Raw genomic sequence first — 13,787 nt, 5'->3', positions numbered from 1 at the left:
ACATGAATTTTTCTTCTTCACAACATTTTTTCCAAACTGCTTTAAATTAACAAATTTGGCTCCATCTTCAGTGAGTGCAAACGTCAAAGAGTTTCGATTTTGTGCACTGTGCGTCACTAGTACAAGTATAAGCAGTTGTATAATACAGTATATTATGTGTTTTTTTTAATCAGTTACACAACTTCCAGTTATTAATTACTGAAGCTGGTGCAGTCATTCCTCTGGTGAGCAGGGATGTAACCAGGCTATCTGTGATTAGATGTATCTACAGATAAATAGATAATATTATTTTGCACGCAAAGCTCTTCTTAGTGCAAACAGGGTTTTAAACCACTTCCCAGTGAGGACAGCTGCATGATGAGAAGTCTTTTGTTATTCTTGTCTAAGACTATACATTGTGTTGATTCAGGGAGGACAGTACACTCATCAAATTATTCCAGGACAATTCTGATTAGAGGTGGGCCCCTGTTGACATAATACTATTTAACATTGGATACTTGTGTCAACACTGCTTAAACCAATAAAATAAAGTACTTAAGCAACTTAAGCACGCTCTTAAGATATGAGTCAAATTTTATAATATATTTGAGATTATAAAGATAAATTTATAGATTAAAACATTTTATGTGTATAAATTATACATTTGTATTGCTTTTATATTTTGGTGTACTATGAAATAAATAAAAAATATATACTATTAAAAACTTTTTAAAGGTTTCCCACATTTAGTTAAAACTGGGTATAGTTCCTAGGCGGAACGCAGTGTGGAACAGCGTAAAGACGTTCCAAACCTATTATTAGATTGTGATTTGTTTCTATTTTACTTTGGACAACTTTTCTCATATTTAGTGTAGGATTATTTTAATCTTCGCAGCCTTGGTTTTTATGGTAGTCAGTTTAAATTATTTTCTTTTGAATGCAAACTTTATTTGACTTTAAACGAGAAAGGAACAATGTAATGTTAGAGTAAACAGCGGTCCATTGTGAAAACTGATAATAAACACTGTTGAATAGTACTTAATTTATTTTACATTCAGTTGTTGACTACAGACAGGCACTGATACAGCTGTTAGGCTACTTCGAAATATATTACACTGAATCATAATGAATGTGGAACAATTTTTTTATTCTGAACCTTTCTTTAAGGAAACTTTCTCTGACTGCACTTAAATTTTAATTGAATTTCCCAGGTTTAGGTATTCTAATATTATTTGGAGATTTTACATCAAATCAGCATTAAATCAATAATTAGACTTTGTGAATACAACAGAAACTTGCTTTTTGTCTATGAAATTTGTTATGTATTCTATTGAATCTGATAGTCCTAATGAGGTTGATCTGCTTGATCTGAAGCCGTACTGACTCTTAGTGAGTACTTTATGTTTATCTATAGTTTTCCAGTAGGTTGTTAAACAGTCTCTCAAGAATTTTTGAGCATTGAGGTATTTTGTGAAATGGCATTTTTTGCCAGATTTGCATTGAGGTATTTAGCTATTTTCATTCTGTCTGGAAATAGACCAGTTTGAAATGATTAATTACGGATGTATAAAATATCCTCGATGACTTTTTTTAAACCACTATCATATAAATAACATTACAATCCAAGGATTTCAGAGTTTTACACTTTCTGACAATTTCAAAAACTTCATTTTCATCAGCGGCTGTGAGAAACATTGAATAAGGATTTCTGTCTATCAAGGTATCCAGTTTTTCCTCTGCTATGATCAGTGATTGTTCTTGCTAAATTTGGTCCAGCAGTTACAAAAAACACTTAGGATAGTTGTTTAGTCTAGCCCTATGTTTTATAACACTGTTCAGTATTTCCCATATTCTTTTAATATTATTTCTATTATCATCTAATTGCTTCTTATAGTATTTCTTTTTACAATATCTTAGTATATTTATTAACTTATTTTTATATCTTTTACATCCAATTTCAGCATCTTCAGTTCTCTTTCTTAAGAAATCTCTGTATAGTTCATTTTTCTTTTCACGTGCATTTTGCAGACCTTTTGTTATTCATGGACAGTCCATATAATTATGTTTTCTACTATATTGCTTTATTGTACAGTTTGTATTATAGAATAATGTAAATATTCTAAGGAATTCATCATACGCACCATTAACATCTTGTTTCTCATATATTTCACCCCAGTTCTGTTTCAATAAATCTTTTTTAAATGCATTTTTTATTTCCTCTGTTCTTACTTGTCTGTGCTCTTTTTCTCTGTCCACTTCAGTAATCTTGTAATTCCTATCGTAGACTGTGAAAATTGGAAGATAGTCACTGATGTCATTAACCAGAATTCCACTTACTGTCTTATTCTTAATGTCATTTGTAAAAATGTTGTCTATGAGAGCTGCACAATGTGAGGTGATCCTGGTAGGTCTAGTAATTTTGGGGAATAGGATCATACAGTACATTGTGTTAATAAATTCATCAGTGATTTTCTGTTTATTTGAGTTTAGCATATCAATATTGAGATCTCCACAAATGAAAAGTTTTTTGTGAACTATTTCTGTGAATGTTTCCTCTATCAGGTCTTTAAAGGTCTCAGTACTGCGACATGGAGCTCTGTATATAGATCTAATGATTACATTTTTCCTTTTTTTTCTTTAAAAATGTCAACTATTATACATTCCAATACATTATCAATCACTGTCGTCATCTTATCCACTGCATTAAATTTCAAGGATTTGTCCGCATACAAGGCCACTCCTCCTCCACCTCTGTTTCACCGAGGTACAAATGTGAATTCATAACCCCAAGATCTAAGTTTTAGTCTTGTTCCTTTTTCTGGATTAATCCAATCCAAGTTTCCAATAAGAAAATGACACTGAATGGAGGTGAAAACTGGTTAAGATATTCTTTGATATGATTAAAATTAGCATATACACTTCTACAGTTTATGTGGGTTGTTGTTAATTTATTCTCAGTTTTAATCCTCTGACTGTACTTTTCATTTGAATAGTAGCAGCAGTCGTTATTGATAGATGAGAAGAAGTTGTTGTCTGGATTTATTTCTTCCAAGTCCCGTGTATTGTGATCCGTATAGTTAAATGTTTTCAGTTCCAGTTGATCATATTCTGCAACTGTCTGACTGATGCAGCTGTTTTTTCCAGATGTAGCTGAGTTGTTCTAAATTGCTTCTGGCTCATGAATTGCACAGGATGTGCAAATAATCTGACTGGTCTACATCCTTGGTGACCATCATTGCCGACGTGCTGTATCATGTTTGCATGATACTGCATGAGCCCTGATGGCATGTTAAGCTGCAAATTTTTCAACTCTCAAACATAGTCTGGAGAGTAGGTTATTGTTTTGCTTTTAGAACACATTAGGCTACGTTTAACACCTTCTACCAAATTCTACCAAACATCTGGCTTTTGGGCCCAGCTTACCAAATAATTGTATGGGATAAAAGAGCAACAGCTTGGTGAGAGGAAAACTAAAAACGGGCAACTTTAATGCCCAAAGAATGATTATGATGATTTACGTTCACTATTAAATTTCTACTGTCCATTACCAAAAATCACAGATGTCCTGTGATGTATTTTGCTTCTTCTTAACAACAAATTTCAAGACAAGTGCATTTTTCCAAACTGCTTTAAATTTACAAATTTGCCTACATGAAAAAGTCAAAGAGTTTCGATTTTGAGCATTGTGCGTCACAAGTACAAGTATAAGCAGTTGTATAGTCATTAATCCTGAAGCTGGTGCAGTCATTTCTCTGGTGAGCAGGGTATCTGTGGTTAGATGTATCTACAGATAAAAAGATGTTTAATCAAATGTTATTTTGCACGCAAAGCTTTTCTTAGTGCAAACAGGGCTTTGAACCACTCCCAAGTGAGGACAGCTGCATGATGAGAAGTCTTTTGTTATTCCTGTCTAAGACTATACATTGTGTTGATTCAGGGAGGACAGTACACTCATCAAATTATTCCAGGACAATTTTGATTAGAGGTGGGCCCCTGTTGACATAATACTATTTAACATTAGATACTTGTTTCAACACTGCTTAAACCGATAAAATAAAGTACTTAAGCAACTTAAGCACGCTCTTAAGATATGAGTTCAAATTTCGTAATATATTTGAGATTATAAAGATAAATTTATAGATTAAAACATTTTATATGTATAAATTATACATTTGTATTGCTTATATAGTTTGGTGTACTATGGAAAACATAAAAAATATACTATTAAAACTTTTCAAAGGTTTCCATTGTAATGCATGTGGAGCATCATGATATTCTGAACCTTTCTTTGAGGAAACTTTCTCTGACTGGACTTCAATTTTAATTGAATTTCCCTGGTTTAGGTATTCTAATATTATTTGGAGATTTCACATGAAATCAGCATTAAATTAATAAGCAGCCTTTGTGAATACAACAGAAACTTGTTTTATGTTTTCAGCAAGTAAACTGATATTCCAACAACCTTTAAATCCAACTTAGATACTACTGTGTACAGTGAGTTCAAGCCCTCATGTTTGCAGAAACAGCACTGCATTAGCTGTTTAAATCATACAAACTTCCTGTGTGTGCACCCCTCACTTGGAAAAAATGACCTCCGACAAGCAAGCCTAATGTTATTCAATACTGAAGAAATGTAAACTCCTTAAAATTATGCCAAATTGCAAAACACTTAGCTGTGTCTCTAATAAAACCTCTGTAACTTTCTCTTCACCAGCATCAGGTAATGTTCATATATTGAATCACGGTTTTCCTTCTTTTTTGATCTACTGCAGATTTTTTTAAGGGGGCTATCTACTATAAAAACCAGGCCAAGAAAAACTCGTTCATGTTTTTTCTGTGTTTTATCCTCAGTTAGTTTGACACAAACTTTGTGCATCTGCTGTGATGCTTAAACATGTGATGAAGTCTCACAAATGGCAGCTCTGTTTTTATACATCGATATAAAAATATGGTTAGGTACTGATAAATTATCAGAATTTTAATATTTCTGACTGTCTGGGTCAAAATTGAATCGAATTTAATTATAGAAATCAGTGATGATACCCAGCCCTATATGTAACCTCATGGACAGAGAAGCTGGTAAACGGAAGGTGCCTTACAGAAGGAGAAAGAGACATGCAACAAGCCTCTCTGTGCGTTTTTTGCTGTAACTGTAACAGTTTTCGGGATCAACTTAACATACTCAAAAATAAACACGAGATCATTAAAATATGACACTTTCTTGCAGATTCAATCCACTACAAGCTTCACTTCTCTCACATGTGGACAGGTAGTTCCGTCTGCGCACTGCAGATGGCGTTATTTATTTTCGGGTGGCAGGAAGCTTGGTCCTGGTTTCACGCATGCGCAGATACCCACTAGTACTAAATGGAGGCTGTTTGAAACAACCGAGCAGCTTGCTGTGGTGGAAAAGTTAAAAGCATCCGATGATATTGCCTTTAATTACCTGCTAATAACGGTAGTCAAGAGCGGCCAGTATGGGTGAGTTAAAAAATGTGCGTCCGCCCGCGAAAGTTAGATAGAAATCCACCATTAATAATTAATTATAGCTGTTAGCTTAACCAATGAACATCAAATGGACAAAATTTAGTATTTATAAGCACCACCTTTACCTTTTACTGGGTGTGCCTTTGTTGTTTCTTGATATTTAGCGTTTCCGTGTTTAGCGTAACACTGAAATGATACAACAAAATTTACTGTAATCTGTTTAAGCTTTTTGTGGTGATTTATAAACTGTATTCAAACTCTGACACGGTACATTTAACGTTACATTAACGACAAAGTGCCAGGAGGGATGTCTGCTTTTTCCTTGCCAGGATAAATACCTGTAAAATTCAGGTATGCCGTCATTCTAATGGTCAGAGCATGTCAAGTGCAGTGACTGTTGCGTATCTGGCACACTTTAAAACAACAAGACATAAAAACAAGTTGAAGTTAAAATGCGATTCATTGCAAACGTCTAATGTAAAAGATAATACAACCGTAAACAAAAGCACGATTGCAATGAAAAGGAAAGGAAAAGTAAGCAAGTGAAATAAAAACCTAACCTATTGAAAGACTATATAAAAAAAAAACCTTGACAGGGGGGGCTAATCTATCAGGCTTGACTGTTCCAGAGTCTGCAGGCTATAACAAAGAAATTCCAGCAACTTTGGGTTTTTAGGTGTGGTTTGGGAGCTGAACATGAGACCATATATGGAGATAATCGATCTGTAATATATCATCCAGCTGATCCTTAAAGGGCTCTCAAAAAGAAAGATTAAAATGTATTGGTTACAAAATTCTTGAGCCATCCTGGCCATATTTTGCTTCCAAAGAGAAAGGGTTTAGTCTGTACCTGACCATTTTCTGAGAAATATTTTCTATTGGTTGTTTGTTTGTTAAGCCACTTAACGCTTGAGCTATCAATCACCCAAACAAAACAAAAAGATAACTGACTCAAAATCCAGCAATGGCCTGACACAGATCTGAGAGATGTGGCCATTATAACTTACATCTATAAATATATTGTTTCATGCATTGGTCAAAACACTCGACTTCAGGTACACGATGCCCAGCCGAAAACACTTCAAACAAGTTCAGTTGCTGCATTCACATTACGAGTGTTGGGCCGAAGTATTGGAGAAAATCTGCAATGTAGCATGCTGCACTGCAACAACAGATATGTGGACAAGCCGAACAACGCATCTCTGTATGAGCTTAATGGTGCACTGCAGAGTGTCCGAGACTGGACAGTCAATGTTTGCACACAAGCTAGTTTTCTAACAATGATACAGGAGCAGGTTCAGGCTGCTGAGGTCCCGAACAAACAGACTCAAGGACAGCTTTTACAACAGGGCAATAGCCCTAATCAATGCAAATAGCTGACCTGATTGGCTACCTGCCTGGACTTTTTTTAGGGGGAGGTAACAATGTTTAAAACAATAACAATAATAATATTTATATTTATAACAAGGTGCAATAATAATTAATGTGCAATAATAACAGTGTGCAATACACATAACACTTATTCTTCTTTTTTATTTCTAAGTTAATATACTGTGTTGTGTTGTTTGTGTTGCGTTGTGATGTGTCATATCGTGTCGTGTTGTGTTATATGTAGTGCCGACGTAGGACAGTTTTTCCAATTTCATTGTACTACTGTACTATGTATGACTGTGCAATGACAATAAAGAATTATCTTATAATGATAGCTGGGGACCTCAGGGAAGCTCTTACGTGACTGGGGTCAGCTAATGTGTGTCACAACAGGATAATGCCATGTAAGGCCCATATTTAACTCATTTTTAATTATTTAATTTAAATGTAAAAAAAAAAAAAATAGTAGTTTCGATGTGGTGATAATATAAACTATTCATTCATTTTTACAGAAAATGCACTATATTGTTATATGCATTGCTATCAGGATTCGAAATGATTTGTATCAGGATTTTTAACATTTTGCTTGTGTCGCACAGTCCTATTGGCAATCAAGAATGACTGGAATTGCATTAACGTGTACAGGGAATTATAGTATTCTATATAAGAGGTAATACAAACATGGATAATTATTTGTAAGTTTAAGTGTTTTGTAGTTGGTAAATGCAAGGAAGTAGATATTAAAACACCAAGATTTTTAACTACAGTTGTACATATGCGGATAGAGGATCAAGTGCTTTTGTTAGGGTATTAATAAAGTAAAGGGTAAAATGACTTAGGTTTTGCTGCCATTTATTGATGTTAAATTTTTCAATCTGAACAGATCTGAATAATCACTGAGCCTTTACATCAAGTGCTACGGAGAAGTTTGTAGAAATCAGAAACACTAAAGTATTGGCTGATAATCTCCTTCATCATTCCTAACTGTAATACGTTCCTTGGTTTATTTCCTCAGATGGTGGCGCTAATGGTGCTGAGCAAGTGGAGAAAGAGAGCTCATCCCCTCTAGCTGGAACACAGTCTCCTATCATGGACCGTAACCCATCACCACCCCCAGACGCAGCAGATGGAGCGGAGGACCAAGATGTGGATGCTATTGGAGACACTGTTTACAGCAAGCACTGGCTTTTTAGCACCCTGACTCGTCTCATCCATGTAGGCAGGCTGCTGATGTAAAATGAAGTGATAAATGTTGCACGTTTCATTCAGCACTTAAGTCATGCATCGGTTTGTTGGTTTGGTAGATGAAAGTGTGCAGTGTTGCAACATTTCCTAATGTCTGTAAAATTGTCTTGCAGATGGTCACAGAGCATTCAGAAGAGCGCCGTGAAGGTCCAATGCAGCTATCAGATGATGATGAGGACGACTTGTGCAGAGTGTGGGATATGGCAATGGATAAGGTAGAGTTTCTCTTACAGCTTGTGTCCTGTTTAATGGTGATTATATTGATCACAATCATGGAAGGAGTGGCTCCCACATTATGAAGGTGTGGCTGCGGACTTCTTGTAACCATTATGCTAACATCAGTTATATTATCAATGATGCTTTCACAGTTTTCATACCTCTTATTGGCAATGGTTATTATGTGGCCTGTGAATTGTGACAGATCGTAAGGAAGATCCACTACTATGTCATTGCTGTTCTGGTTATCATTTCAAAATGTTTACTTTTAGTTTTTATTAGTGTCAGTGTTGGCTTTACTCTAATTATTATATGGAGGGTGTGTGTAAGGGCGAGATATGATAATGGGTTTTACAATAAAATAAAATACTTTGAGAACGTAGCTGACTTATAGTCATGTCAGTGTATAGTACTGTGCAAAAGTCTTGAGCCAACCCTCATTTCTTTATATTTTGCTTGGAAAACGGGAAATAGGTGCACAGATTAAGTGAAACAACTGCAAATATACACAGAAATGGACTATATAAGGCAAAAACAGAGTATGTATAATTCTGAAAACCAACCATCTGGGTAACTGCCTTTATTCTTCAACACAGTCTGAACTCTCTTAGTCAGCTTTCTTGTCATTTCTATAATTAGGCTTCAGGAATAGTTCTCCAGACAATCAAAGCACAAATTTTTGATGTCTGTTGCCTGTTAATCCATGACTGAAAGTGTTCCATTGTGTCTCTATCTATCTAGGTATAATTTCACTGCGCTGGTGATGGTATTTCATGGTGGATCAAAGTCTGATGGTTACTTTTCTTTGTATATAATTCCATCAGTTTTGACAAGATCCTCAGCACCACTGGCTGATGTACAGCATTAAATGATGACAGAAGCTTCACTTGATGAAAAATCAGCTAATGTTCAAATAAAAACTTTGAAAACCAGAAAGTCTGGAGAACTGTTGCTCAAGACCACTTAAAAAACTACAAGAAGGTTGGCTCGCTGGAAGCAAAACATAACAAAATGAAGGTTGATTCAAGACTTTTGCACAGTGTTGTATGAATCTCAGGAAACAGGCAGGTTATATTGACATATCTACAAAGACTAAAACTACAGACATGTCATCTGTATTTTTTACTGCAAGTAGTTTTGTCAACAAATTGGTTTTATCACACCTTGTTTTGGTATGAACCAAGTTTATAATGGCTATCTTTTTGCATTTCAAGTATTTAATTACAAAGCAGTGCAAATAGTGCTGGTTTCTACCTGCCTGCCTTTCACATGGTCTGCAGTTAAAAGTGATTCATTCAATGTTTATATATTTACTAACGGACTATTTATTTACCACATGTTTGTAGGATGTGGCTGGTTTTCTGCAGGAATTTAAAGCTGCAGATATTCTTCTAGGAGTGATTGCCAAATCGCGTTGTCCACGACTTACAGTGAGTGAAATCCTTTTTCAATGCATGCTTTCTCTACCAGAATAAAATCCTGTACAATTAATTTAATTTCTAATACATTTCTGATGCTTTCTTTTTTTTCCTCTAGGAAATTAGTGTGGGAATCCTTGGGAACATTGCTTGTTTTCCTGAAACTTGTATGACTTTAAGCCAAAATGAGGACTTGGGGTGAGTAAAAAAAAAAAAGAGTTCTTTGACAGATGTTGTACATCATAGGAGGGGAATTCCAGGCCTCAAGGGCCGGTGTCCTTCAAGTTTTAGATGTGTCCTTAATCCAACACAGCAGATTCAAATGGCTAAATTGTCTCCTCAACAAGTTCTCCAGAGGTCTGGTAATGACCTAATCGTTTGATTCAGGTGTGTTGACACAAGGTGATATCCAAAACCTGTAGGATACCGGCCGTTGAGGCCCAGAGCTCCCCACCCCTGTTGTACATGAATGGGTTTCAATCTACTCTTTGTGTCCACAGGTCTGTGCTGCTGCTGCTTCTGGGAGATACCGATCCTCCAACACTGCTGGAAACAAGCAGGTGCGATTTGCATTTTATGTGTGACGTGTGAAATAGAGAAACGGAACGAGAAATATTCATATTTCCTCATGATGTTTGCAGATTGCTGCTGACCTGTTTTTCTCAGAAAGATGTCTGTTCACTGTGGCTTCAGCGAATACGACAGCAGACATCTGTGCGCTCCAATCTCTGTTTCATCATGTGCAGCTCCACCAATAGTATTTAGTTTTATTCTGTTTAATTCCAGTTTTATTCCATTTCTCCAGTAATAACCTGGTTACTTGTATTGTTTGACACTGCAAGTCCCTGTGATGCTTATAATTATTGTTGACATGAGTGTGTTGTAAACTTCCCATTATAAGTATATACTGAATGTGTTTACAGCGGATCTGCTTGAGAAGGTGGGAGAACTAGTTGACAAATTGTTTGACCTTGATGAAGAGTTAATGAAGAGTTGGATCACAGCTCAGCCTGATGAGGAGCAGGGGGATGATGGTGAAAGCCATCTGGAGATGACCTCATGTCTTCTTGAGGCAGCCAAGCAGCTCAGGTGGGAATCTGAATCTGTTTTATGAAGTATTTGTATTACTGTTTTTGATGACGTATATCATTTAACCAGGCTCTTACTGCAGAGTTAAACTAAATACACTGTACCTATGAAATTAAAGGTGAGGCTGATTGTCAAGAATCAACAGTATTAAATTGTTTTCACAGATCAGAGAGTCCGAATGGCTTAGAGGTTTACCTTCATATCCTCCAGTTACTTACCACTATAGATGAGGGGATTCGGGTTTTTGGTAAGATATTTCAGTACTGAAATGTCTTTATTGAAATGCTGTACTTAAACCATTATCAGATAACAGTAGAGAAGTGGTTGACTTGTAAAATTAGACTTTGTGTATTTCTTCTAGCTGCTTCTGATGGACCAGGGAAATCTGTATGGGAGTTTGTCTGTGACGTTGTGTGTGAGGACCTCTGCCAGCCAAATGATCTTCCAGTTGTACTGCATGAGCAGAAAAGCATTCTGGTCCAGGCACTTGCTGTGCTGCAGGCTCTTTATAAGTGTCACGATGAGTGGTGCAGCAAAAGTGACACAAGTAAGTTTTCATAAAGCTACACTGATGTTTAGCTGCACAGAGAATGTTGCAGATAATGATAAGTCCTCTTGATAGCCATACAGGAAGTGAAGAAAGCAGATTTTGTGGTCACCCCACTGTTTGAATAATTAGTTTAAACTAATGTTGCTGTATATCACGATATGATTTTAAGTGCCATCCTAAAATTAGACACGTGTCTGTCTGTTAAGCTGTTGTCATATTGAGGCCTAAAACACCACCAGAGGTCACCAGTGTTCACAAACATTCAGCTGAGCTCATTAAGCTGTGAACAGGACTGCAAACAGTAAACAAAGGCTAAACTGTGTGGAAGTGTTTGGGCTTTAGTCTCGTGGATAAGGGTGACCCATCTGTGCAGTTTCAGTTTTTTGGGTGATGAATGAATATGACCATTATTTTGTTTTTTTTTTAATTTGCTGCTTTTTTGGATGAATATCTCTAGGTTTGCCTCTCATTGGGAGCATCTTGCGGGTATGCCAGTACCAAAATGAGTGCAAAGACAACAGTGCAAACAAAGAAGATGAAAAAGATGAGCAGCTCGAGACCCTTGCAGAGATCACAGCAGAGTTTTTGGCTGACCTCTTCGTTCATATTCAAAAGGTAATATTTAAGGAATTTTTTTGCTTACTTTTGTGGCCCAGATCATTTTAATCAGCAGCCAGTAAAAACCAAGGTTTGGATATGGATTTTTTCCCCCATTTTAGGACACAGTTGCAGATTTGGTGAAGAAAGTTTACCTCACAGAGAAAACCTGCCTCGCAGCTGCCGCTATTTTACTTCCCAAGTTTAAGAATTCAGTAAGTGCTCCTAAATGGTTAATTTACAGTGAGACATTGTACATGTGAACAGATACCGTTCAAAGTGGTTTAGGACGTTTTAAGTTAACTCAGGTTTCATTTCCACAAGCACAACATGTTATTTTGTCAGAAATAACAGGATAATTTTCTCAAATATTTTAACACAGACTTATTGCTTTTACTTGAGAAGGACAAACTCATGTTACAGAGTTACAATCAGATTTTTAAGACCTGGAGTCCTTGTAGGTATGTTACAGTGAATCACAGTTCATCATGAAATCCTAAAACCTTCCGATTGAAATTCATATTTATATTACTTTGAAATGATTTAGTGAGGAAAAATGATTCTTTCATGGCAAAATGAACAATGACATTCTTCACTGGGTATAAAAAGCAAGTGCTCAGAATTTCTAACACTTTAATACCTTTGGGGTTTTTTCAAGATAGAATACTACTATACTATTTAAAACATCACATAATACTTGTCCAGATGTTGTGATACATGTAAACTGTAGGCAGAAATTGTTGACCTGTAATGCTATTAATACAGCAAAAGACTTATTTTAGAGCTCGTGTCAGATCAGGATGTGTGATGGACTGCTGCCATACTCCCACAGCTCCTGTGGAAAATAAACATTATGTTTCCACCCTGCCCTTCCTCCTCTTGTGCAGTTTCAGCACCTGCAGACCATGTTGTCAGAGGCTGATCCCCAGTTGGCAGATGTGATAAGGACACAGTGTCCCGTCTGAAGCACCCTGCAGATCAGTGTTCAGCACTCATTCAGACTCTCACCTCTGCTTTTTATAGCAGCCAATATTTCCTCTCCAAAGATCCTGGTTCAAAACGAGCTATTTGCATTTCCACTGGAAGGACAACATCACAAATGGCAAACTGTCATTTATTTGAATATTGTAAGCCACTTTTAAGTTAAGTCTGGAAGATTAAAGTTGTTTTTTTAAGCCTTTTTTAAGAATACTATTTTTGTATTTGATTACAGACGGTGTTTAATTAAAAGTAATTTGTCTTTAAGCCTTTTTAGTCTTTTTCATGTAGAAATTGCAAAAAACACAGCTGAATTATCTGCAATTAGGGGTTTAAGTCATTATTAATACTACGTTCTGATTCCAGACTCTTTAGGAATAAAGTATTTTTCTTAACATTCAACTTCAGTCAACACAATTTAGAGCTTTTTATTAAGACAGCCAACTGGCACTAAAACTTAATAATGTCAAACCACAATTTTAAGTGTTTTTTTTTATATAAGGTAGTAGTTATATATTTGGTTATATAAGTAAATGAACTCACTTTGGTTATTTAAATGCTTCTGTTTCTTTTTTCTTTCCTTGTGTCTGTCAGGCACACGCGCAGGAGAAAATATCTTCTCACAGGCTGGGACAAGAAATTTCTAACCAAGCATTAACAAAGCTGCATGCTTACTTCTAAAATACTTAAAAATGCACTCTTAAATACTCTAAAAGTATGTATATTTGATTAATTCTAGATATTTATATAATTATTTTAAAAAATATAAATATTTATTTAAGATAAAACTGAGCTAAGTATATGGGCTCACCTTTTTAAGCATATGAGTAATGATGCTAATGCTGATGACAACATCA

The 13,787-nt window shown here is 35.8% G+C and overlaps 1 protein-coding gene across 2 annotated transcripts; it reads left to right on the top strand.

Moving 5' to 3' along the window:
* The first annotated feature begins 5,305 nt into the window (after window positions 1–5,305).
* On the top strand, window positions 5,306–13,197 carry saal1 (serum amyloid A-like 1). Of its 2 annotated transcripts, none has more exons than XM_003443930.5 (13): window positions 5,306–5,460; window positions 7,853–8,052; window positions 8,196–8,297; window positions 9,645–9,728; window positions 9,835–9,914; window positions 10,217–10,276; window positions 10,358–10,473; window positions 10,640–10,805; window positions 10,970–11,052; window positions 11,167–11,352; window positions 11,813–11,970; window positions 12,075–12,167; window positions 12,840–13,197. In XM_003443930.5, exons 1-13 carry the CDS (start codon window positions 5,457–5,459, stop codon window positions 12,915–12,917), a joined length of 1,410 nt encoding a protein of 469 aa, XP_003443978.1. In that variant the 5' UTR covers window positions 5,306–5,456; the 3' UTR covers window positions 12,918–13,197. The 2 variants fall into 2 exon arrangements, with proteins under 2 accessions (XP_003443978.1, XP_025764262.1); XM_025908477.1 differs by having other exon boundaries at window positions 5,308–5,474.
* Window positions 13,198–13,787: the final 590 nt, after the last annotated feature.

Source organism: Oreochromis niloticus, linkage group LG7, assembly GCF_001858045.2.
Source record: "Oreochromis niloticus isolate F11D_XX linkage group LG7, O_niloticus_UMD_NMBU, whole genome shotgun sequence".
Taxonomy (NCBI): Eukaryota; Metazoa; Chordata; class Actinopteri; order Cichliformes; family Cichlidae; genus Oreochromis; species Oreochromis niloticus.
The sequence above is the reverse complement of the archived record's forward strand: the minus strand, read 5'-3'. Positions and strand labels throughout refer to the sequence as shown.

What these genes read in the sequence shown, in the direction of transcription:
- saal1 (XM_003443930.5), top strand. An exon ending in CATGTGCAGCTCCACCAATA is followed by an intron (nt 10,474 to 10,639) that starts GTATTTAGTTTT and finishes ATGTGTTTACAG; the next exon opens with CGGATCTGCTTGAGAAGGTG. An exon ending in TGAGGGGATTCGGGTTTTTG is followed by an intron (nt 11,053 to 11,166) that starts GTAAGATATTTC and finishes TATTTCTTCTAG; the next exon opens with CTGCTTCTGATGGACCAGGG.